Source organism: Heteronotia binoei, chromosome 11, assembly GCF_032191835.1.
Source record: "Heteronotia binoei isolate CCM8104 ecotype False Entrance Well chromosome 11, APGP_CSIRO_Hbin_v1, whole genome shotgun sequence".
In the NCBI taxonomy this organism is placed as follows: Eukaryota; Metazoa; Chordata; class Lepidosauria; order Squamata; family Gekkonidae; genus Heteronotia; species Heteronotia binoei.
Genome location: NC_083233.1, coordinates 48992459 through 49018442, shown reverse-complemented (window position 1 = coordinate 49018442; position 25984 = coordinate 48992459). Strand labels below are relative to the sequence as shown.

The 25984-nt window shown below is 43.5% G+C and overlaps 2 protein-coding genes across 2 annotated transcripts in view; one reads left to right on the top strand and one right to left on the bottom strand.

Moving 5' to 3' along the window:
* RBM41 (RNA binding motif protein 41) overlaps nt 1-25984 on the top strand; it is a 41624-nt gene that overhangs the window by 4724 nt on the left and 10916 nt on the right. The gene's annotated exons all lie outside the window — the stretch shown is intronic.
* Nucleotides 156-24222, bottom strand: MMP11 (matrix metallopeptidase 11). Its single transcript, XM_060249139.1, has 9 exons — nt 24138-24222; nt 22572-23074; nt 9688-9920; nt 5941-6084; nt 4979-5112; nt 4203-4450; nt 3435-3648; nt 960-1217; nt 156-378 (listed from the first exon to the last, which is right to left on the bottom strand). Exons 1-9 carry the CDS (start codon nt 24220-24222, stop codon nt 245-247), a joined length of 1953 nt encoding a protein of 650 aa, XP_060105122.1. The 3' UTR covers nt 156-244.

The window sequence follows — 25984 nt, the reverse complement described above, 5'->3', positions numbered from 1 at the left end:
TGGATTTGACTGGCATTACACAGTAAACATGAAGGCTGTGGTCATCTTTTAGATTATAATGCAAAAACAAAACAAACTCCTTTCCCATACTCGGAACTCTGTTGGATTTGACAAGGTGTGGACTTTGGTAAATGGCTATTGCAGATCATTCTGACTTGTGTCAATGTAGTGGCTTAAAAGCACAGCTTTTCCCCCAGTCAGAAAAGATGATCTTGGCTGAAGAGGAAGGCTTGTCCCTGTCACTCTATCTGAAAGAGTTAGGGGAAGATACACAGCTGAAAAAATCATGGCTGATAATTCGTGGGTAGCCTTCAAGCACTTTCACATGAACGGGGTCAAACTTCCAGTACTGTCGACCTTTCAGGAAGTAGGCAAATCCTGCGGATGTGACAGCAAAAAGGAAAAAAAGTGTTAGGAAAAAAGGGGCATGGGCAGCAACCTTGAACCTTCTCATTTTTGCTGTTACAACTCTTGGTGGGCTTAAAGTTGTTTCACATATTGCATTTTTGCTAGTAAATTAAGTGGCCATGATCATAGTTATCAGCACAACTGATTGTTGGGCCTAAAACAGCTATAAGAAGTCCACGACTCATCATTGATATTCAACTCCAAATAAGTCAATTAGAAGATTTTACAATAGGGTTCATCCCTGCCATTCTTACCTCTGGCCTATGCCATGTGACCATGATATTCTGTCATATGGGACAAGAAAAAGTACTAGGAAGAGCTAGGGGGGGGCAAGGTACTCACAATGGCTATCTTGACTGTATTCTTCTCCTTGTTAGATTCAGAGTAGCAAATGCCAAGGCAGATACAGTAAGTGATAGCATCAGAAGACCTGATGATTGTATTTGAGAAATTAAGTGATTGGATAAGGGGACCTGTTGGTTCTGATTTGGTGATTCCTTAATGCCCATTAATTCCCTTCTAAAGCACGCTGTGCTCCTATCTGTACTCACCAAACTCATCCTGAAAAGCGGCATCAATCTCCTGAGGAACTCCCCGCCAGTCAGTCATTCTGCGTGGGGAAATGTTGTCCACTTGATTAGTGCTAGGACTGAATCGCCAATAGCTGCCTCCCTTGAAAAAATAAATCTTGTTCTTTTCTGCCCCCCAGAGTAAGGCTGCCTGGACAGGAGAAGAAGAAAGGCCCAGTTCTGTGATAGGCAAAGGGCCAGAAACGAGCCTCTCACCATCATAAATCCAGTAGTGAGCACCTGGCAAGAAAAAGGTGGTTGAAATAAGTTTGTTAGCTGATGAGCAGTAGATCACCAGTTTGAAAAGATTACCTATGGTTGAACTAGGCCTGTGGCTATAGGTTGCTGGCCCATGGAGACCTGGTTCTCTTCATTCTTTTGGACTCCTCCAGCAGTTGTCCCTCTGCCCCACCATGAATGGGAACACCTGGCATTGGCATTTTAGCAATGTGCTGTGAAGGAGGTGCAGCACATATTGCCATGTTCTGGGGGCTGGCAGGTCACATGCTGCAAGCTTGCATCTGTGCAGTTTTTGACCTTGCCTTGAGGGAGGAGGGGAGGTAGTCCATGTGCAGCTTTCAGAGCAGACACTTCTGTCACACCAATGCCCAGCCTTGGCTTGGCACACAGCAGCTTGCCCTTTCTCTTTCTGGCTCACAGCCATTGATCACATCTCCACCCAAACCAAGTGCACAACTAGTTGCTCCATGACCGAATCAATAGGCATGGACTTAGTGCTCAGATACTGCTTACTATTTATGGGGCATTGCTGTACAACAGGGTACTATCTCCTCTCCTTCAAAACTATTACGATGCAGGCTACTTACCATCACCTGTAAAATGCTGAAGGAGATTGGGGTTATTAGTATTTTAGTGCCATCTTATTTTAAATTACTTAACCGTTTGATTGTTGGAGTTTATTGGTTTTATTGTGATCTTACTATGTTGTGAGCTGCCCTGAGGCCACTTGTGGTTTAGAGCAGGATATAAGCTTAACAACAACAACATACTGTGTGTGAGAGAGAAGGTCAATATGCATTCATGTCAGGAGAAAGAGACTGGGTTTGTAGATTCTCTCAATGACTGTGCCATGGAGCAGATGGGCACAGAAGCTACCAGGGGGAGGTGATTCAAGACTTGGTCCTAAGTAATTCTCAGAACCGAGTGAGAAATGTAAACATGATAGCACCTGTGGGAAACAGTTGACCATAATGCTATTAAGTTTAGCATTTATGTAAATAGTGAATTTTCCCAAAAACCCAACACAACCACATTTGAACTTTGGAAGGGGTACTTCTTTCCAATGTGAGGGCTTTTGAAGAAGATGCTGAAAGGAAAGGGAAGCTTGGAGACTGTTTAAAACTACAGTTCTGAAAACTCAGATACAGTGTATCCGCCAGGTTAGGAAAGGTACAGATAGGTATGAAAAGGACTTTGCTTGGTTAACAAAGTAATGGAAGCAGTAAAAGATAAGGATTACTTTAAGTGGTGGAAGCCTGGTCTGAGTGAGGTAAATAAGAAGGCGCACAGGCTTCAGCAAATAAAATGCAAGTCAAAAAGGGACTATGAGGAACATATTACAAAAAACAAAGACAAACAAAAATTTCGTCAAATACATTAGAAGCAGAAAACTAGCCTGGGAGGCAGTGGAGCCCTTGGATGTCTAAGGGGTAAAAGGATTACTAAAGGATGATGGAAAAATGGCATAGTTGCTTTTTATACCCCACTCTTCACTACCCAAAGAAGTCTGAGTGGCTTACAATCGCCTTCCCTTCCTCTCTCTGCAACATACAACCTGTGAGGTAGGTGGGGCTGAGAGAGCTCTGAAAGAACTGTGATTAATCCAAAGTCACTTAGCTGGGAAGAATGGGGAATCAAACCCAGAACTCCAGATTAGAGTCCACAGCTCTTAACCACTATACCACTCTGGCTCTCTGATCAGGCATGCATTGTATGTTACTGCTTTCTTGGGATGCAAAAAAGGTGAACAATGTAAGAGTGTCAGCATTTTGAACTTTCTTAGGAACAGATGCTTTCCTTGATCATGGTCAAAGAAAGGAATTTCTACTCCAGTTCTTAGTAGTGATTTGGACCTCTTTGAACCCAGCTAAAATTTGTAATTTCCTTGTAGGTTCAGCAAGCAGCTTTTTTAGTGGTTATGTAGAGGCAGGGGGAAGGTGGAATTCTGTGTCTATGTGAGAAGAAGCACATGTACAGAGAACTGTGAGACTGGCCACAAATGGTGCCAGTCAGTAACCTCAAAATCAGGTGGGTTAGGGGACATCTTCCTGAGTGTCTTAGAGGCAGTAATGGGCTAGATGAGGGCTAATAAACAGAAGTGTAATCCAGACAAAGTTGATTAAATCTATTTTGATTAAAACAAAGATAGAGAGAGAAAGGAGCTCCAGGATTTCTTGGAGCAGATGGATTGTCCTATGCCTTCTGTCTTTTCTTTACCTTGGAAGAACCAGATGTTACCAAGAGAATCTTCAAAGGCTGCATCTACAGAAGATGGGATTCCCTGCCAGTGTCGAGATGCTAGGGCTGGGTAGCCAGCTTGGAGCTTGCCGTTCCGGAGCCTCCAAACGTAGTGTGACTTGAAAAAAAACAGCTCCCCACGGATCATGGAGACCGCATCAAAATCTGTATCACAAGCATCAGGCTGTGTAGACTGAGAGAATCATAGAATAGAATCATAGAGTTGGAAGGGACCTCCAGGGTCATATAGTCCAACCTCCTGCACAATGCAGGAACTTCACAGATACCTCCCCCCATCCCTAGTGACCCCTATTTCATGCCCAGAAATGGCAAAAAATCCTCCAGGATCTCTGGCCAAACTGGCCTGGAGAAGAATTGCTTCCTGACCCCAGATTGCTCTCATGCATTCATTTAATTTCTGTTGCTATTCCACTCTATTCTGAGAGCGCTGGTTGGGTGTAACTTATCCAAAAGCAGATCGAAATCTTTTGAAAATTGAAATAAAAATACTTCTAGTAAAGTAACCCTTACCCAGCCTAATTCTTGAAGCCCTGACTTCAGCCCAGACCTCAGTCTCTTAAGCATTGTTATGATGCTGTGGTGAACCTCAAAGAGGAAAGAGGCTGAGACACTCTATACCTGAATTATAAGTGGCAGCAGTATTCTTTGTGCTGTGGCTAATATTCTTCTTAAGGTCTGCATAATCAGGAAATACCCCCCTGGAAGCAATATGCCAAAGATGCCTACCTGAACATTGATGATCTCATTGGTTTCGATATCTGGCTGGTAAGGCTTCTCCTCTTGATCTTGGTCAATATTCATTTCAGATTTTGGCTTCCCATAGAGATACTGGATGCCTTGTTTGTCATCCTCACTTAGCTTCAGCGGGTATCGGAAGAAGTAGAAAGGAGACATGAGTGACTTGGACACTGCTGTGTGCTGCAAACCCAGAACATGGCCAAATTCATGAGCAGCCACTTGGAGAAGGTCAGTCCCTATAAGGTGAAGAAAAAGGAAGGCATTATTTAACTCTATAACATTTGTACTATGTAGTCATATAGTTCATGCTGTTCATGAATCTTCTAGGAGAAGTCTAAGGTTTGGAATAAGGTGCTGTTGATATGCTGTTTGCATTCAGCTCTATTTCCCTCATCATAATCAGATGGGTCAAGGAACATCTTCCTTAGTGTCTTAGAGGCAGTAATGGACTAGATGAGGGCCAATAAACAGAAGCTTAATCCAGACAAAGTTGATCAGTTACAAAGTTAATTACAGATTAAGATATCAGACTGTTCTGGATGGGTTTGCAGACCTTCTCAAAGAGTATGTTTGTAGCTTAAAGGGTGCCTTTAGACCAATCTACATATGGAGGCCTAGGTTTCTTATGTGACATATGGTGCCTTTGCCCAGTTTCAATTGGTGCACCAACCACTGTCTTTTCCTGATATTTGACCATGTTTCTTGGGTTCTGGTTGCATTTATAGAGGCTCCTTTTAGATCATCGGTTACAGTGTACAACATACCCAAGTTATTCCCAATGCTCCACGTTTCATCATAGTCAAAATGGACATCTCCCTCCCGGTGGGTTTTTGGGAAGAAGGCATGTGCCAGGATTCCCCCAGGGCCATCAAAAGGCAGGTTGTCCCCATGCCAGTACCTGGAGGAGAAGCATATGCCCGTTCACATGGTGACTGTGGCAAATTATACATTTCTATAATCACTGACTTTTAAAAGTATTGAGTATGTGATTGACACTGTATTGAATTTAGAGAAGTAACACAGGCCCTTTCATTCCTGGTGCGTCCAGACCAAGGATTTGCTGTGCTATTTGGCTTGGGAAGGGGAGTATTTCAGTCAAATGATATCATGTCAAATCAGGATGTTGCAAGGGCATTACAGGGATATTAGACAAACTGCTAGTAGAATGGAGTTGGGATCACAGAAAAAGAGGGAGAGAAGGTATAGCAACATGCAGATGGCTGAAGTTGGGAAAGAAGGTGCAGGTCAAAGGGAGGCTGTGTGCCTTGCAGACAAAATGGATCAGGAGGAGGAAGAAGTTGCCTGATAGAGAAGAAATGAGGCTGAGTAAAGCAACTTGTGTAGCACAAAGCGATAAAGGAGAGCAGAAGAAAGAAGACACATTGTTAGGGCTGGACAGCTGGAGTGGTTCAAATTGACTTTGGAGGTTTCCAAACAGCTTGGGACATCTTTGGAACTAATTGCTGCTCCATATCCTAATGAAGGCCAGAACATGTAAATTCAGATGCAGCATCTTATGGCCCTCAGCAATTTCTGGATGGTTCAATGGAAATCACAGGGTGCTTCTGTTATTTTAAATCACATGAATAGTGCTAAACCCCTTCAAGTGGTCCTCAAACTTCTGCTAATGATTTTGCCAGCTTCATCTAGGTCCTCCTGTACTGAAGCTTTTCTCCAAATCCCATAAAGGGTGCATGCGCTATGAGTTGTAAATTGTATCACTTACCGTGTGAAATCAATCATGATGTCTGCTCGTCCCCGGTGCACTTCCATGAAGGTCAAGGGTGTTACATCACTCCAGACTTTCAAGGCTGCAGCAATGGCTTGTCTCACTTTAGCTTTCACTAACTGCCAAGGGAACCTTACGATTCTACAACAGAGAGCAGAAGAGCAAAGGGTGGTGGAGGTTGACAAACTAAACTAGCACAAATTTTGGAGGAGACCAGTCAGCGGAAGGACAAACTTTAATCTCTGTTCCTCGGTATTGTTCTTGTCAGAACTTAGTTGCTCACTGGAGCAGGATGAATTTGCTAGAAGCTCCTTGAAGGTCTCCTGAACTGCAAAAGACAACCTGTGCTTCCTTTCTCCACTCACCTCCTGCCTCCCTCACTTTCCTTCTGCTCCCAGTTGGAATAAATATTGCTTTAGAGCCATTAACAAATATTAAAGACTGACAGTTTGGGAATTCAGGAGAAGCACTGCCTGGGAAAGTCAGGGAAAGCAGTGAATTTGCAGAGCCACTCTGATCTCTATACAATCTAGTTCAGCTATGGTTCACACACCACCATTGTTACAGCTGCTGTAAAATACACTACATGGCTAGCAGTTTTCAGAATGCAGATGTTAATTACTCAGTGCAGGGCTTTTTTTGAGCAGGAATGCACAGGAACACAGTTCCAGCTGTCTTGGCATTGGGGGTGTGGCCTAATAGGCAAATGAGTTCCTGCTGAGCTTTTTCTACATAAAAAGCCCTGTGTGAAACAATGGTGGCATCAGGAGGTGTGGCTTAATAATAATAATAATAATAACTTTATTTTTATATCCCGCCCTCCCCCGCCGAGGCGGGCTCAGGGCGGCTAACAGACATGGAGATCCCATGATTCATATAAAACAATGTAAACAATTTTAAATATATCAATTGCATAATAAATTATTTAGAATAGATAAAATGTATAAAATGGGTGCTAAAATACTGTAATATACAAATGAGATCATGCTGGGCTTTTTCTACAAAAAAAGCCCTGACTCGGTGTATTTTCCTTTTAACAGTAAAGTTTCATTTCCTTGGGTTTCTTTGTTGCTTGATACAGGGCTAGCTTACAGTTAGCATGTTTTATTATTTGGTGAACATTTACTATTTCTTTATAAAAATTTTATTATTTATTAAACCTTTAAAAAGCATAACCATTTATTTACTGATTAAAATATGTATTTATACCACAGCATTCCTTTTTCACTCAAGATGGCTTACATATCCAGATCTGAAACCAAGTACAATAAAACTCTGTTACATCCCCTCCAAATGCCTGCATTCTACACTTCATTAAAAAACCCTGGCAAATAAAATAGCCTTTCAGTGCCCCCTGCCCACCGCTTCAAGGAGCACATTACATAGGAATGAGATTGTGGATGGAAAAGCATGGGTTCTGATTGAAGCCAGGACAGCTACCTTAAGCAAGTGGGTATGCTTCATATTGAGCAGGTACAATAGTCAGAGGAAGGGGTAATAAATAACACACAACCTATTAACCATTCTAACAGTGCACAAATAAACAAAGTTATAATCCACTGAGTTTAGTTATATATACAATAAAAAAAATGAACAGAGAAACAGAGAATAGCTGACAGGTGGTTACACACCATCAGATTCTTTTTCAACAGCATCTATTTCCATTTAGCTAAGAAAGTGTGAGGGTTTGCATTTCCTTAGCTAGGTGCACCCATAGGGTCACATTCTCTACTGTTGTTTCTTCCGAACTCTAAAAATAGCATGATTTCAAATGTCTAGCCAGGTGTGTTCTAGCTGTTTTCAGGCTGAAGTGTATTCTTCAGGCTGAAGAATAAAACTTTGTTTTCAAGGCTTGAGAATATTTAAGCCAGGCGGTGTGGATTGATATCCTGTTCCATGACCGTGCTTATTTGCAGAAAATTGCAGCCAATTAGTGTGAGCTTTATTCCACTGCCTCTATGCAAGGAAAAGGGTGCCCTTTGATACTACTCGCCAACATTTGATTGACAAAGCTGATTTTTATAGCTGAGTTTAGGGGCACAAAGGGCTGTCTGAGACTGAGGAATACTTTTTGAGCTATCTCTTTGATCCTAGCAGAGCCTTTCTTAAGTGGTGATTCCATTTAGCAGAACCACTTACCTTATGTTGAGCAACCATATCAGTACCCCAGTCTACACAAGCTCCCATTTTCTTCAGAGGAAATTTTATTAGAATATTTATAAATGTGAGAAATCTAAACTTTCTTGTAAACAGAAAAATAACAGCTGTTCAAATTTTGTTCAAAGTCTGTGAGAAGGTGATAAGCTTGGAACATGTATCTAGTGACACTTTAAAACTAACAAAATTCATTTCAGTATATTTATGAGTCAGAACTCACTGTCAGAGGGATTGACTGTACATCCATTAGGTCAATGTTTTTATATCCATACAAGACAGGTTGTGAATTTAAAAGTATCAACCTAATGAATGTACATTTTGATGCATCTAAAGAAGTGAGCTGTGATTCATGAAAGTTTATGCTGGAATAAATGTTGTTAGCCTTTAATGTGTCACCAGACTCCTGTTTCTACTTTGCTGCTACAGACTAATATAGCTAGCTAGTAACCATGTGGATTTAGCATTAGGTATCTGAAGGAAACCAGGACACTGGATATTGATGTTGAAGATTAATAGGAAATGAGTTGTGAAGGAATTTTGTTCTTTTGTCTTGGCAAGAAAAAAACGAGTCACATCTAATTGCTATATATATATATATATTTTAAAAACCTGGATGGTTTTAAAACCAATTAAGAAAGAAACTGATGGAATGAACTTCTCAATTCAAATTCTAAACTCTCAAAGCAATTGGAAAGATTGGTCTCTTAGAGCAACTGTGACAGAAGAAAGGGATGGTTCTCAAAGCAAGAATTTGATATCCAGTTCCAGTAAAATCTAGGGAATTTCTTTTATATTCAGCAGCTGTGTCAAGTGAATGCTGTATTGAGTGAAATGCAGAATAAGAGAAGCTCCAAATTGCCATGCCGTTATGTTTGCTATTCCTGTTTATTTTCTTACTTCATTTACTTTGTCTCCAATGGGGACCTAAGTGTATTGCATCATTTTTCTCTTTAACTTCCTATAAAGTGTGTTTCTGCTTTAGGGGATTCCCCCCCCCCCCCATTGGTATTCACAATTTATCAGGATTTGCCATTCTTGATACAGCATAAGAGAATAAAAATTGCGATTATGTGAAAATGTTGGTAGCAGCAGCATCTTAATGAGATTTACGGTTTCTGTGTTTGCAAGAATGGCCCTCCTATTGAATTCATTGGCTTTAGGAAGGTGTAACTTTGTTTAGATGATACAAAGTTTTTGTGTGCTTTCTGATAATTTGTCCCTAAACTTTGGATTTCACAAGGCTTAGCCCATAAGAAGCCCACGTTCCTATCATACCTTTGTTACCTGTTTCCTGATTAATGCTGGCAGGGGTCTCCCCTCCCCCATCATTCTTACTCAAGTATATTAACTTATAGCTGGCAACTCTTCAGGGAGACACAGATACACTCATGTCTGCAGCCTTCACTGGGTTACTGTAGATGTTCAGCAGTTTTCCAACCAGTGAATCCCTGAAGGTAGATGTGTGAAGGGGGAGCGATACATACACCTTTTATGTCTCTACATACACCTTCTCTGGCCTTGTGGAGAGAACAGCAGAGACAGAGAGTCACTCTACGGCAACTGATTTTGAGCTCAGACTTGCCTTACTTGTAAGTGAACTCCGTCTTCTCCCAACGTCCTCCAGACAGTAGAAATCTTTTCTGGCGGTTCCGAGTATTGCGGCTCCCAGGTAGGGTGGGTAGATCTGGAACTCCGCAGCGGGGTGGATTCCACTGTGCTGCCTGGCCATTGGGAGTTCTAGAGAAGCCTTTGACAGGAGAGGAGATGGAGGAGCCCTTTTCATCTTGTTCTTTCCAGGGGCTGTGTTTCAAAGACCCACCCTAAAAACACACAAAACCCCCAAGGGGTATAGGTCAAATATGCAAATAACTCATTGCTCAGTCATATTGGATAAAGCCTTATCTAGGTGCCCCCCTCCTCAAATCCTGAAACTTCTTTGAAGTAGAAAAAGGAATGGGAGGAGGCACATAAAACACAACTTTCAAGGTTAGCAAGACAACCTCATCTGGGAGGCTGAAGTTCAAATCCCCACTCTGCAGTAGAAGCTCACTGGGTGACCTTGGGCCAGTCATTCTCTCTCAGCCCCATAAGGCTGTTGATAGGAGGATAAAGTGGAAGGGGATGAATGATGTCATAAGGCTTTGGATCCCCACTGAGGAGAAAAGAGGGATGTAAAAAGTCAAGGTGATTGCTCTTCATGTTTTAAGATTGACTGGATTTTGAGAATATAGCCACATCGGCAGTAGCTACCTCCAGGAGGTGCTCTTGTAACTGTAGATATGCAGGTGACTTCTAATCAGTTTTATACATTTCTCTTACCTGTTTCTCACTAGGCATGATATATTGCCATACTATCTAGCTAACCACATGTGCTGAAGAACATCTTTCCAGAAGTGCACGGGAAAAGCAACATTTGTGGAGATTGCCATTTTGGGTACCTTAACATCAAATATTAATAGATTTGGTGGGAGTGGGAAAGAGATAAAAAGTAAAATTTCTGTAGAAGATTTTGTTCCAGCCCAATAGTTTATCTGAGGCTGAACAGAAAAAGAGTGGCAGATTAAAAGGCTTACCTCATTTCTGAACCCCCCCAGAAACGTCCTTTTTGGACAAAAACCAGTCAATAGTATGCAAGTGGCAGAGGTTATGAATAGCCTGTCCAAGAACCTATGCCAATCAGTGGTCTTTCTGCTTCATATTAGTGAAAGTAGGAATGGGCATGAACCAGAAAAGTGGTTGTTTGTGGTTGTTCAGACCCCACGAACGATGAATTTTCATGAACTTTTAAGTTTATCAAACTGGTTTGTTAGGTTTGTGGATGCCGTAGAACTGCCCCCCCCCCCAGGCTAGAGACGCCAAACTCACCAGCAACTCACAAGCAGACTCTCTTCTACTTGCCCTCCAAGTTTGGTGAACACTGAATGTAGGGGGGCTGAGTTACAGCCCCCCAAAGCAGGTGCCTCCAGAAAAGTACTCTCTGGGGAAATCACAGCTCCCTAATGACCCTTCTCCTTTGGCCTGGGAGGTGATCACCTCCCTCCCTCTGGTAATTAGGGTTTGGGAGGAGTGGCCTGCCACACTCCCCCTTTTGCTTGGGAAGTGGTCACTCAGTTGTGAAGATGAATTCTGGGGGTGGCCAGTCCTTCCCCTTTGGCCTGGGAGGTGGTCACCTTCTGCCTGGATGTAGCAGAGACAGAACATGGCTCAGAGCCCTGAGACCACCAAACACCTTCCCAGCTGGGAGAGGTGCTCAGAAATCCCACTCGGGGTAGTTTTTGGGTCCTGGCTTTGTCCTTCTACCTGGCCATAGCACAGAGACAGGTCCCTCAGAGCCCTGAAGCACTAACACTGTTCTAATTCCTTCCCTATCTGCCTCTAGCAGTCTTATTTTATTCCTGCCTACTGCACAGAGAAAGCAGCTGTATGTGAGCTCTCTGGTTGGCAGCTAGAGACGCTTATCAAACTCTGGAGGGCTAAATTTGGTATTTCCAGGGTTGTAGATATATAAACATTCCCATTCAGTTTATTGAGAGTAAAAAGCAATTGCCTCCTGCCATACCCACGGTACAGCATAGGGGTCACACTATGCCTGCATGCCTCTAGGTACGACCACCTTTCATTTTTGTCAGAATGGGGTTTAGTTGCTTTCCTAGGCAGTTTACCATTTTAAGGATTGCATCTTTATTCTGGATTGCATTTTGTATAGATTAAATCCAATATAATCCATTGAATTTTGCTATTGCCTCTTTCATGAGTCAGACCTTTATGTTGGTTTTGCCTCAGTCACAAATCAAGCCTCTGTTTGCCTTCAGACTGCTAATCACCATCTTTTTTATTACAAAGCCAGAGAACCAGCTAACCCCACATTAATCATCATAACTGTGGATTCGTTTCTTTTAGTTCAGTCTTTTGTTGAAAGAGAACTTGAGCTGATTTAGCAAGGAGCAAATGACCAGCTGTGGAGAAGAGGGTATAAATGAAAGTACAGATACCAGTTTTCACTTAATTCAGATTGAATATGATTTTACAGTTCATGTACTAGAGTCAACTTTTAGGTGTTCTTTTTTTAAAAAAGCATCTTCCTAACTGCTATTTTCTGTTATTCTTTTCAACTCTTTTTGCTGAATGTGTTTTGTTGATGAAGTTAAATATTAAGTCTTAAAAATAGTAAATATTTCTCACATAAAAAGGGAGTGAGAAAGATTTTTCTAGGGAAAGAATATGGGAGGGGTTTTTTGTGGGGGAAATATGTGACAAAGCACATCTTCCTGAGTATTTTGGTACAAAAATGCTTTCATTGCAATGAGTTAGGAGTTTTTTTAATTGAGACAGATTGTCTGGTTTATCACTTCTCCTCACACAATACAGAATTAATCTGTGAATTCCATTGCACAAATTTGGTGATGATTGTTATCTGAGGTTTTAAGAAAGGACTACATTAGATAAATTAATGCAACAGTGGTGAAAGTAATAGGGGAAAGGAACTGTGCCTTTCTCTGTGAGATGATCCAGCCTTCTTTTCCAGTTATGATCTCATGTTAACAGTTAGCAGCGCTCCTTGCAATATACAAAATTCAAGACTACTCCCCCTTTCAAAACTATAGAAATAAACAATCTGCCCTGTGAAAATGGCCCAGTTCTTTAATCTGATAAAAAAGTATCCATGGGATGCCCTGTCGTCTATCATTAGGGAGTAGAAATGGTCTCTCAACCACCCACCCCCCAGCTCAAGGGGAAACTGGTTAAACAAGTGAAATGTCAATGGAGGCTTTTCAGGGGGAAAAGTAGCAAAAAGCAACTCATTCAGAAAAAGACAGGGGAGGAAGCTGGGATTTGCCTTTGGGCATGCTCAGCTGCTCTTGCTGAAGACTTCAACTTGCAAAAGCATTTCCTGTTGATGGGGAGCCCACCAAAATTACAGCTCCCAACACAACTATAGCTTCTGTGCCTCTGCTAGGTATATTACAATTGTGCAACTCTCTAGGGGATGGAAAAGGATGCTAATCTCCAGAGGCCTTTGGAATCATTAGTCTACAATTAGTATGTCATGCAAGAGGTGCCATGACATCTTTGTTAAAGAGGATAGGCAGGGAGAAGGGAAGAGAGAGACTGGCAGCATGACGCATGATTCCACTATGAATGTAAACTCTAGCAATACAAGTTTAGCTGCTCTTGCTTTACTTCTGGAAACTATAAATTGTAAATTCTAAGAATTGTTCGTTTAATACACTTTATCCTGCCCTTCCACCATGGAGATCAGGGAAGCATATATTGGTCTGTTACTCTCCACTTTACTCTTGCAATACTCTTGTGAGGTAGGTTAGGCTGACTGAATAAGAGTAACTGGCCCAAAGTCACCCAGCAAGCTTCATAGGGATCTGAACCTGGGTCTCCCCAATGTTTTAACCATGTAGGAGTTAAGGTGCTGGAGCAGGATCTGGGAGACTCGGGTTCAAATCCCCAGTCTGCTGTGAAGCCTGGTAGGTGTCTTGGGGCCAGTCACTCTCTAACCTTGTTCACAATGAATGCACATATATCCTACCAGTATGTGTGTAATCTGCTCATTAGGAAGAGACAGCATGAATTCACTTTACAAATCAAACCTGGAACCAGTACCTGGATGAACATTAGATTTCAATAACATTCTGCTGTCCATGTATTGAAAACATAACCTGAGAACTACTCAGTGCGCATATGAAGAAAAATCAAGTGTACACTGAATGGATGTGCATTCACTGTAATTGTGAACGGGGCTTCTCTAAGCCTAACCTACCTCACAGGGTAGTTGATGTGAGGAGAATGAGGAGGGGAGAACGATGTTGAAAGCCAGTTGGGTCTCTAGTGGGGAGGAAAGCAGGGCATTATTTATGTATTTACTTACATTAGTTATGTCACTGAGACTCCAAGTGGCTTATACAGACTGAGTCAATACAGTTAACAGGATGGGAAATTCGGAAAAGTTATGCTCTTGTCTTGTTGGCTGAGTCTGTAGAACACATGTTCTTTAGCTGTCCACTCTACAGGGAGGTTCATGGAATTTTCACCCCATTATTGCATACAATTCCTGGCTACACAAAGCAATGCTTTGCTGATTTTTATCTGATAATAATTCTAAGATCACATATGAAGTTGCTAAATTTTGTGAATTCTCAAGTTATGGGAACTGCACTTTAAAAGTTCTTAAAATTGAATTTTTACTGTTGGATCACTATTGTATTTTATGCCTGATTGAACTGTCTGCTGGTCTAAAGACTGTAATAACTACTACTACGATGACAATCAATAAACAATGAAACAGGATGTGAACTGCAGACATCTGAAATCAAGCAGAAATTCAAGACACAGCTGAAAAAAAGCAGAAGCATTAACATGATACATTATACGATGCAGAAATTATATATGTACAGCAATAGACAATAGTACTATATGCAGTAGAACCCACAGTCCCTGTCCCTTTACCGTAGCATCTTTCTGAACCTTTATGTTCCAGTATAGCATTACCTATGTAAAAACACCTCTGCAGAATAATTCAGTTTTGCATAGTTTGCAGAATGCCAGGAGAGTAAAATTGTTGTTGATGTAGGAACAGCAGAGAATGCACGTGTATGAGAAGTTGTTGGAAGTTACCCATTTGCAGGGTGGCAGCTGAAGAAAGCACTGCCCAGATGAGTGAAGCTGTTGTGGCAGAGCACAACAGGAGCAGCAGTCCTGCAGATACGAGGGTCCAAGGCCATGAAGAGTTTTGTATGTGGTAACAAATACCGCAGATTAAACTCAGTAACTGATGGACAGCCAATGGAGTGACTGCAGAATGGGAGTAATATTGCATGTTCTGGCTAGCTCCTGATATTAACTCAGCTGCAGCATTATGCACCAATGAGTCTCCATGTTGACTTTGCGGGGAGATGTATGTATAGTAGTCTCATCTCAGTGTTACTGTGGCATGAATCCTGGTGACCAGATTGGCTGAGACAGAGTTGGAAAAAAAGCCTCTTTTGTAGCTGTGTTGCTTCGCCAGCAGTAATGCTGGATCCAGGATAACATAATTTATAAATAAATGTTATAGCATGGCTCTTTGTAATGACAAACGACTGGCTTTGTCAATCCTGGAGTCTGACAGCAAAGATAGGGATGAAAAGCTAGACAAATAGCCTCAGGAAACAGGCTGAAAAATTTCTGGGAAGAGAAAATGCTGACAGAGGAGCAAAAGGGGCAGCCCACAGTTTAAGTGAGTCACCAGAAGGAAGACTGTCTGCAGACTGGAAGCTAAGTGCAACATTGTCTTTTGAAAGGCTTCAAAAGAGGGTACCAGCCATACCTTATGAGTAAGGCATTCTATAATTGTCAGTGCTGCCACCCACCTAATAAGTTGGCAGTAAAGAGAGTCTGCTAGAGCAGCAGTGGCCAATGGTAGCTCTCCAGATGTTTTTTGCCTACAACTCCCATCAGCCCCAGCCAGCATGGCCAACCCTGTGCTAGAGCAAGGGGTCTATACAGCACTCAAACAGCTTTGCTCTAAGAAAGAAGTGAGTAATTGCAATTACCTTTAGTCCTATACCACCTCTCCAACACCATCCAAACTGAGCCCTCTAGATCCCCATCCATTTTCTGATGCTGGCTCATTTCCTAAAGAGAGTAACTCCCATTTCCATCCCCAAATGTGATCCTCTTGTTTTCCATGTAATAGGGCCATCCATGCACCTTCTAGGGAAGTGTATGAATCTCTTGGTGCTTACTGCACTACTGCCAGCCAGTTGTCTGTGTTGGTGCACCATGTCCTCGATAGGTCTATAGACTCATGTCAGTATACTCTTATGGGGTCCTAAATGATGCTGAGAAAACCAGGTTTCCCCATAATTGCTGAGGTACACAGGAAGTACATAACAGGAACATCTCTGAAAAGTTAGCCTGACATGAGTAAAAAGTCTCCAACTTTACCATCTGAGATAAATCTAACCTAGAGCATGCTAAATGGCCTTTGCCTCCTTTACAGAGAAGTAGAATTCTGCTGTTTGCAGCTTGAACTTGATACTTTGATTTAGAAATGTATGCCTAAATTTACCAGGTTTCCCTCCACATACCTCCAGAAAGCAGTGAAACAATTGCTTCCCTGTGGTTGCAACCTCCATGTACACCTGGCTCCACTAAAAACATGTGTGAATCAGCCCAACGATACTTAACACTAAAGATGCAACTAGACAAGAACATTCACTTCAGATAATCCAAGGTGAAGATGCATTCTTTCTCTTCAGTTTGCTCCCTGAGATTGTATCAACAGTTGTTCTAGTCGATGTATCAGCAAGCTACTCTGATGTGAACACAGGAAGCATCCGGTTGTGTGATGGAGCAGATATGCTGACACAGCAACATGGAAGATGTTGATACAGCATTCTAGTAATCACCAGGAATCTGAATTAGTTTTGGTCTCAGTTTACAAAGCATGACTCTGACTCAGAATCATATTTATGAGGTGAGACGAGAACTAGTTCTCACTTGGAAGACTTTCCCCTACGCTTCTGATTTAGCACTGCAGTGCTAAATAGCCATATCAAGAGAAACCCTCAGAGGCCCAGATTTTAACTTTTCCTTATTTGTTCTAGATGAACATGAAAATGTTTGCTCATAAATGCTTTGTCTGATTTTCTTAGGAAATCCTACAGTTGTGAAACTCACAAACCACATGGGGATTATATCAGTCTTGATGCTGAATCCTGCTGGTCTCAATTGCAGATTGGAAAGTAACTGAGTCAGCATGAATGGCACATCCTAAATGGCAATGAGTCCCATGCTATTCAGTATCTCTCTTGGAAGACTTTCCCCTACACTTCTGATTTAGCACTGCAGTGCAAAATAGCCATATCAAGAAAAACCCTCAGAGGCCCAGATTTTAACTTTTCCTTATTTGTTCTAGATGAGCACGAAAATGTTTGCTCATAAATGCCATAGGTATTAATCAAAATATAGTTTAATTGACCCTTCACTGAGTTCTTCTCTTTTGATTCCAGCACTGCTTCCTTTTTGTTAGCTCTTACAATTGAAGCAAAGAAATCTGTGAAAACAAAACCCTCAGGTTCTGATCCTGTCAGAGAAAATCATGTTTGTTAATTAAGATAAACAATGGCAAACCATATGAAATAATGGTTAATAGGCGTCATTAGTTTTGCGGAGTTTGGCTCATTTCTTGTTTGGTACATCAAGTGTTCCTCTGCAGCATAATCACTGGGGTTGGGGGGTGGGGAAAGAAATTGGATGCATAGGGATCTGGACTTGAAGAAAGAAGAGGAAGAACTGTTCAGTTACGTTCAGAAGAACTATATGTTTACCATTAGTTTAATAAACTTAAATTTTAAACTGAGCAGAATATTATTGATGAGAGAGAGGGATTTAGCTAAAATAATATTAAGGGATTAGCTGAAATCCAGCTAAATATAGCTAGTTGATGTTTGTTGCTGGAAGAATAGGATAATATTGTTTTGTGTCTTAATTTCAAAGCTCTGTTGTATCTTTGATGCATTTTTCCTTGAGTATTTACAACGATTTTTCCTTGGCCATGGGAAACACAGTGTATAAATAAACAGTGAACCCAATGAAGTACAGGTACTCCTTGGGACATCATTAACCAGCTGTTGGAGGCACTAGCAACATAAGGATTCAGACCAACTATCCAGAATAAATGAATGAAATTTTCATAGGGGCCGTGTACACATTTTATCCTGCTTCTAAAATGGAGATCATTTAAGGATCTCAGGCATCAGGTTTATGAAAGACTGGCTATTACCCCTCAGATAATACTGGGCCACCCTATTTTTTTATTGCTGTTATATCCCACCCTCCCCAAATGGGCTTAGGGCGGCTAACAACAGTCACAATTTGATGACAATTCACATTACGACAATAAAACATTATTAAAACATTCAAATATTAAAACAATTTAAATACTGCTCAAAATATAATCCAGATGGCTTCTGTTTGAATTAATTTGTCATGATACTGTGGGGCAGATGGTACACACCCCCATAATTGTTAAAAGTACCTCCTTTTAGTTCATAAAAGCCTGCCTGAACAAATATGTCTTACAGGCCCTGCAGAATTGTGACAAGTCCTGCAGGGCCCTAGTCTCCTCCAGGAGGGCATTCCAGAGGGCAGGGGCAGCCATGGAGAAGGCTCAGACGGGCATCCTTTAGCCCGGGGATCTTTAGCAGATTTAACGAGCTTGATCGTAGTGCTCTCTGGGGCTCATGTGGGGAAAGGCGGTCCTGAAGATAGGCAGGTCCCAAGCCATATAGGGCTTTAAAGGTCATAACCAGCACTTTGAACCAGGCTTGGAACACTACAGGCAACCAGTGCAGCGTCTCCAGTGCAGGTTGGATGTGCACCCGTAAAGGCAGCTCCAATACCAACCTGACTGCAGCATTCTGCACCAGTTGCAGCTTCCGGGACCAAGTCAAGGGCAGCCCCATGTAGAGGGCGTTACAGTAGTCTATTCTCGAGGATTACTGCATGGATTACTGTAGCCAAGTCGCTACATTCCAGGTACGGAGCCAACTGTTATCTGCCTAAGATGATAAAATGTAGATTTGGCAGTGGCTGCCACCTGGGCCTCCATAGTTAATGAAGACTCCAGGAGAACCCCTAAACTCTTGACTCTCGAAGCTGGTGCTAAAGGCGCCCCATCGAAAGTCGGTAAAGGGATCTCTCTTCCCAGGCTGCCTCGGCTTAGGTACAGAACCTAAGGTACCTAATCTGACTTAATAGTATTCAGCTTCTTCTGTTCATATCTCATGAATTTAGATTAGATGACCGTTATAAGCATGAGTAACTCTTGAAGAGCTGTGTGTATGAGCACTGAAACATGAAGCTTATCAGAAGTTCAGCTCACTCATCCCCCCAAGTCAGGTTTCATGCCAGGTATTACATCTACTTTACTGTTGGGAAAAAAAAATCAAAGCTGATACTCATGTATAATGCATATTTTTTAAAAAATAAAAGCAATTGACAATCACCCTAATCCATCGAGGGAAATCTACGCCCAGAAACTGATACAGATGTTCATCTGGTGAGATTTCTACAGGACCATTTACCATGGTCATCTGTGTCCCATAGAAGTGACTGCTGGGCATGTCACACATTCCCAGCCTAACCTATTTCACAGGGTTGTTGTAAAGATAAAATGGAAGAGTGGAGAATGATGTAAGCTGCTTTGGACCCCAACTGAGTAGAAAGGCGGGGTATAAATGGAGTACACTAAATTAAAAATTACTTCTCCTTTGGCTCAGTGGAAACCAGTTTTTCTGGATTTGTACAACTGTCACTTGGTCAGCCCTTGCATCAATTATGAAACTAAATGTAAAAAAAATAAACATTTTTGAAAGCATAGCATAAGCATTTCAGCAAATAGATATTTATGATGCTCAGGGAATAAACCCTAAGTGCTGGATGTTCTGGAAAAAAATGGGTCTGGATGCTGCACTCGTCAACAGAGCAGCCAAGGAAGCAGAACTTGCCCCATGGCAGAAAAAGTTGCACCCACTCATTTAGAGGTTTGGCTGCCAGCCATCTTAGAAATGTGGCCTTACTGCACAAAATACTGGCCAAGGGCTCCCTTTATTATTGTTATTTTTAAAAATCATGTGAAGACTTTTGCTTTGTCAGAATGAAATAGTTCAAGGAAGAAAGCTGGAGTTGCAAGCTCTGACTCTACACTGGGCGATAGACGATTGTGACAATTATAGATGGCTAGTTTGTATTAGCACAAATTACCACACAACCAAGGCAGACAATCTGATTGGTGCACCTGCTTCCTGCAGCTTCAGAGGAACTACTGGTGGGCAGCACCCTAAAGGAGAGGGGTTCCCCCACTCATTGTCTTTTCTGAGCCGAAATCCTGGGCATTTCTGGCCCAGTTGCTGTCTATGGTACTGAGCAGTGCCCTAAATGAAAGGTGCCTGCAAAACTCCTGGAGGACCATCATTGATCCCAGTTTCAGGAACACTGTTTTAGCTTAACCCTTGCTGGGCTAACTTTCTATTTTTGTGTGTGTGTGTGCTATCAAGTCACAATTGACATGGTGACCCAGTAGGGTTTTCAAGATAAGACATGTTCAGAGGTGGTTTGCATTGCCTTTGTATCATGCCCATGGTATTCCTTGGAGGTCTCCCATCACAGATACTAGCCAGAACTAAGCCGGCTTAGTTTCAGAGGTCTGACGAGATCAGGCTAGCCTGGGCAATCCAGGTTAGGGGAGCTTTCTACTACCAGATAATTATTACCAGGGAATCATTACTGTATCCTGAAGGGTACAGTTTATTCTATAGCCTTAGCAGCATGTGCAGACAAGGCCCAGTGTAGCCATTGTGCCTTGGAATGTCCTGTGAGCTGCCAGAAAAGCTTGCAAGCTTCTGGCTACTGCAACTTTCCCAGCCTTTTCAGTGGTATCTCCCACCTTGGGAAATGGCTCCTGGAAGAGGGGAGGAGGGGCCCCTCCTTACCTCGGGATTTTAGAAAATACTGTAAGAATGTATTATTTGCCAAGGCTTTCATTGGTGTAAATGTTTTTTTGCAGCTATTTTGCTGCAGGAGTGGTTCCCCCCCCCCCCTAATTTGGTTTATCTTTTTTTAATTTAGATACTCCTCAGGTGAACTCTGGAGACTTGCTCACGGTAGCTGAGAAAGAAAAAATACAACAAGAATGATCACTGATAAACCATGCCATAAAAACAAGTCTGGGCATAAAAACTGCATTTGGCATTATTCAGTCTAACATGATATTCACAAAACAGTCACCGGCTAGAAGCAGATGGTAAAAATAGCTTTAAAAGATGAAGCTGCTCAGTTAAAAGCTTAGATAAAAGGAAATACCTAGGGTTGGTGTGAAAAGGGTTTTGTAGAAGTGGGCAGGGGAGTATTCCAAAGGCAAGGTGTCACCACTGAAAATTGCCATCCATTTTATCTCTGGGGAGAATTTAGAGAAATATCTTTTTTTAACAGGCGTGGTTTGTTGTTAGGGCAGCCATGCCCCAAGAGTCAATGCAGATCATATGTGGAAAGGAAAAGGGGAAATTACCAAGGGAAAAAAGTGTGCAGTAAACTCCACCTGTGGAAGCTCCATTGCCACTGTTCATGCATCTGCATTTGCAGAAGTGCTTAAAGCACTATGGAGAATGCTTGTGATGTGGAAGCAGCCTAGGGTGAAAAAGGCATCTTTGTATTAACAAACCAACCAGCCATTCTGATAGGATTTCTTCCCTTAGGGAAGCACTCTTTGGCCCCTCCTAGGCAAAGTCACAAAGCTGAAACCTAATGATCCTTCCAAACCTTCATGCTTCAGAAAGTCTGCAGGGCTAGAACTCGCCTCGTGCCTCCACACAAAACTGGTTTCCTAAAAGTCAATTACCTAAAAGTCAGTTCAGTTAAAAGCATTGCCAACAAGACAGGTTAGCACGTTTGATTGGGAGTCTATTTTAAAAATGGAAAACAAGCAGAGGGTAGTTCTCAGATGGGGACACTCCCTCTTCTCCTGTCATCAGATGGAGGGATCCCATTTTTAAAACCAGCACCCGAAGCCTCCCTCCTGCCCGGCAGCAAAAACCCAAGGCAGCTGCCGGTGCCTGAACTCCGTCTCACTCCGAAGCAGGAATTGGGGGGGGGGGGGGGGAAGAGAGAATGTGTAGCTGCCGGAGAGGGGAGGGGAAGGGAAACTGAAGAGCCGCTCATTATTTTTTTCTTCCTAGGAGAGCTGCACGAAGTTATTTTTAGCAGGGCTGCCGAAGGGGGGCAGCGGCCTGGGGGAGAAGATTCCAGGCGCTCGGGTCACTCCAGGGGCCCACGATCCGGTTCGCTTTCTTCTGGCGCTGCTTGACTGGGGGTCTGGTTGGTGTGAAGGGGGCCCAAAGGGAACGGTAGCCTTGAGGAGGAGCGGGGGGGGGGGGAGTTTCCATTGCCTCTAGGCAGGCGTGATGTTTAGACTAAGAAGGAGTCGACGGCGTAGAAACGCCCCCCCCCCCCCGTCGATCCCGTCTTGTCTCCTGCGGCTGATTGACAGGGCCGAGAAACAAAGGGAAGCGCACAAAGCTCAGCGGAACGCGAGAGAAGTCAGAGGGAGGCCGGTTTGGTTCGCTGCTCGGCTGGGTGCAGGAAAAGCCCCCCCGCCGCGTGCCCTGGCTGGCGAGGAAGAGTTCTTCGAAGGCTCCGCCGCCGCCTGGCTCAATACAGCCGCGAGATGCGACTGGGCCCTCCCGGGATTGGCGCAGGGGGCAGGCAGGATGCCCCAAATCGCCTCGGCAAAGTTGGGGGGAAAGTTGGGCGGGGGAGATCAGCCTGGATCTGGAAGGGGATGGGGGCGGAGACCCAGCCTGGGCGCCCCCCCCCCCGGCCACCAGGAGACACGTGTCCTGCGTTTCACACACCCGCAGCAGCCCCCCTCGCGTGCAGAGCTGGCGGCGTGACTCCCCTCCCACTCACGCCGGACTCACCAGCCCCTGGTGCCTGGGGGGACGCCGGGCGGCCGGCAGAGCCGAGGTCTCCAGCGGCGGCGGCGGCAGCAGCAGCAGCAGCAGGAGGCAGGGCATCAGCAGAGCGGCCGCAGGAGCCATCCTTTGAACCGCCGCGCCTTTGTTCTCCTCCTTCGACGGGGCTGCCGCGAGAGAAGCAGCCGGATCTCCCCCCGCATCACATGTGGCGGCGGCGGCAGCGCGGGGGGGGGCGGGGGGAGGAGACCCCTCGGGGCTGGAAGCGCCCGCCGCCGCCCTCCGCCCCCCAGTCAGCGGGTCTTTAAGTTTAACTGTTGCCGAGCAGGTACGGGAGGAAGCTGAGCCAAGGCCCAGGGGGGCGAGGGTGGGGGCAGATCGGGTTTCTCCGCGAGCGACGGCAGCCCTCGATCCCAATCGCCGAGCCTGGCGCCAGCGCTTGCATGGAAGGGGCTGCGGGTGGGGGGAAGGAGCTCCGAAAGGCTGCAGGGGAATGGCGGGGAGAGGGTCTGGGGGGGGGGGGAGTGGAGAGAAAAACCCTGCATGGGACCTGTGGCCCTCTCCCATTGAGGTTTGGCTGGAGGGGAGGGTGTCCCGCTCCTGGTGCACAGACCCTCCCCCTGGCCAGAGCAAAGTCTAAAGTTAGGTGCACAGCACACCAGTTCGAATTGGCCCTTGTGCACATCCCAGAGGGCCGTTCTCCCATCTGTTGCCTTCCCCTGTTCTCTTGAAACTTCGGAGTCAGTGTGGATACCAGAACTTTTCACCATCCCTGTGCCATCGCTCTGTTGTCAGAGCTGGAGGTCCACAGGCCACTTAATGCAGTGCTGGATCCTGATTCAAGCTATATACAGCTGGACATTGCCTAAGCCATTACAAATGGGTCCGGCTTGTCGGTACAGGAAACTCCAGCAATGAATGACAGCCCTAGTGCAACCAACCACAGCACAATATCTACCCCACCTTTTCTCAGAGGAGCCGCTGCAGTGGTGCAAACAGTTCTTCCACCTAATATCATCACAGCAACCCTGCGAACCCTGCGAGAAAAGTGAATGGCCAAAGACAGCCCAGCAAGCTTCATGCCAGTGTGAGGATTTGAACCCAAGGCTTCCAGATCCAGCCCAAACAGACAAAGTGATGTGCAGCCTCAAATTCTGCAATGTTTTGTCACCACCACAACAAGTGTAGAGCCAAAAGCTGATATAGAAGGGGGGCGGGGTTTGTTTCCAGCTCAGTACACTTTGCAGCTACATGTTACAAAGTCTATACATTACAAAGTGCTTGGTCTTGTCCAGGTTCTGCCACAGAGACTTTCCATCAGACGTGAACTGCAAGTTCTCTGATGGGAACTTAGTTTTCAGGTGCACAAGGCCCTGATTTAGAGCTGCAACCAACCAGTATGCCAGTATTCCATACAATATAAACTGGCACAGGGTTATATCTTTCTGGTCTCATATCAGGCACAGAGCATACCCACACCCAAGCTATGTCAGTGCAATGGTGATCATGAACCAGTGTTCCAGGGCACAGGACAGCCTGGTCACCCCTTCTCCAATACCCTCAATTTATTACCTCCAGAAGGCGCTAACAAGAAGAGCAGAGGAGTCTCTGAATGCAAATCCAAAATTATATCTTCCAATATCTTTACTTCTATCATAGAGTATCCGCTAAAGCATTTCCCCTAGAAAGGGTTAACATCTCTACTGAAATATTTAGGGGGTTGCCATATCCAGAAAGGAAGTGGATTTAGTAATCCATCAGTTTCAGATAATGTATCTTAACAAAGCACAATAAATGTTCCATGGTTGAACAGAGGTGATGCAAAATCATTTTAAACTATGCCTGTTTTTTCAGTGTTGCGTCTGCAAATTCCCTTGTGAAGCAAGGATTGGGCCATGACTTTCCCGCAAAACAGACTCCATGCTGGTATGAACAGCAGCTCATTATTCAGTGCTATAAATAACACTTACTAGCAAGATTCCAGCCAGAGCTCACGAGTCATTTCCAGAAGCAACAGATTCTGAAAGTTGATAAAACTGATTCACAGTGCAATCCAATACAGAGGCACACCCTTCTAATTCCATGGCAATCAGTGGTGTAATTCTGCTTAGGTTTGCACTGTTACGTACATCACAAGTGCTCTCCTACATCTTTGTGAGTTATTAGACCCAGTTTGGTGTAGTGGTTAAGAGTGGAGGACTCTCATCTGGAGAACTGGGCTTGATCGCCCACTCCTCCACATGCAGCCAGTTGGGTGACCTTGGACCAGTCACAGTTTTCTCAGAGCTGCTCTCTCAAAAGCAGTTCTCTCAGAGCTCTCTCAGTCCCACCTGCCTCACAGGGTGTCTGTTGTGAGGAGAGTAAGGGAAGGATATTGTAAGCCACTCTGAGTGAAGGGCAGGATATAAATCAAAACTCTTCTTCTGCTCTTCTTCACTGGAAAATGATACCAGATTATTAAAGTCTTTGAGAGAAAAGGAAATGAGACAAAGGCAAAATCTGGGATGAGATCTGGAAAGCAAAACTCTAGCTATCTCAGTCTTAGGGAAAATGCATTCAAAACATGACACAGAAAGCACCTTTTCCCAAATAAGCTAAAATTGTGTTCAGGAACAAAAAATAAGCATTTACTGGAGTCTGGTAGACATGCTCTAAAAAAAATAATAATTAAGGTTCCTATTATATTGGGGGGGGGAGAATCTCATGTTATACTTCACTAAACCCTAAATCCTTCTTCTAAATGGCATGTATGTACTCAGATCCCCTTAATTAGAATTGAGATTATTTCTGCTTCACTGATTAGAGGTGTGTGCAAGTGACAAAATGAAATTATGGTCTATCAAAAATCTGGTTAGCCAAACCGAGACCTATTAAAGCTGACACCAATTTCAGAAAAAAAAATCCAACTTAATAGAAAAGTTGTATCCTTTATTATTATTCACTAAAATCTATCCGTGTTTAAACAAATAATCTTTCATACATTTCTCTATATGGAAAAGGTATTTCTTTCTAGACCCAAATCAATAACATAATCATGGGGGAGGGACAGTTGGTCAGTGGTAGAGCATCTGCTTGGGAAGCAGAAGGTCCCAGGTTCAATCCCTGGCATCTCCAAAAAAGGGTCCAGGCAAATAGGTGTGAAAAACCTCAGCTTGAGACCCTGGAGAGCCGCTGCCAGTCTGAGAAGACAATACTGACTTTGATGGACCAAGGGTCTGATTCAGTAGAAGGCAGCTTCATATGTTCATTAAAGACATCATTATTAAAAATCTATATATCACAGATATTTAGCTAACTTTGCACTGATGTTACTAATTTCCTGTTATCTTCTGTATTTGCACTGTTTATTTAAAAATAAAATATGTTCACAGTTGGCCTTCATCAATCAATATATATAAATCAACAAAAATAGCAGGTTT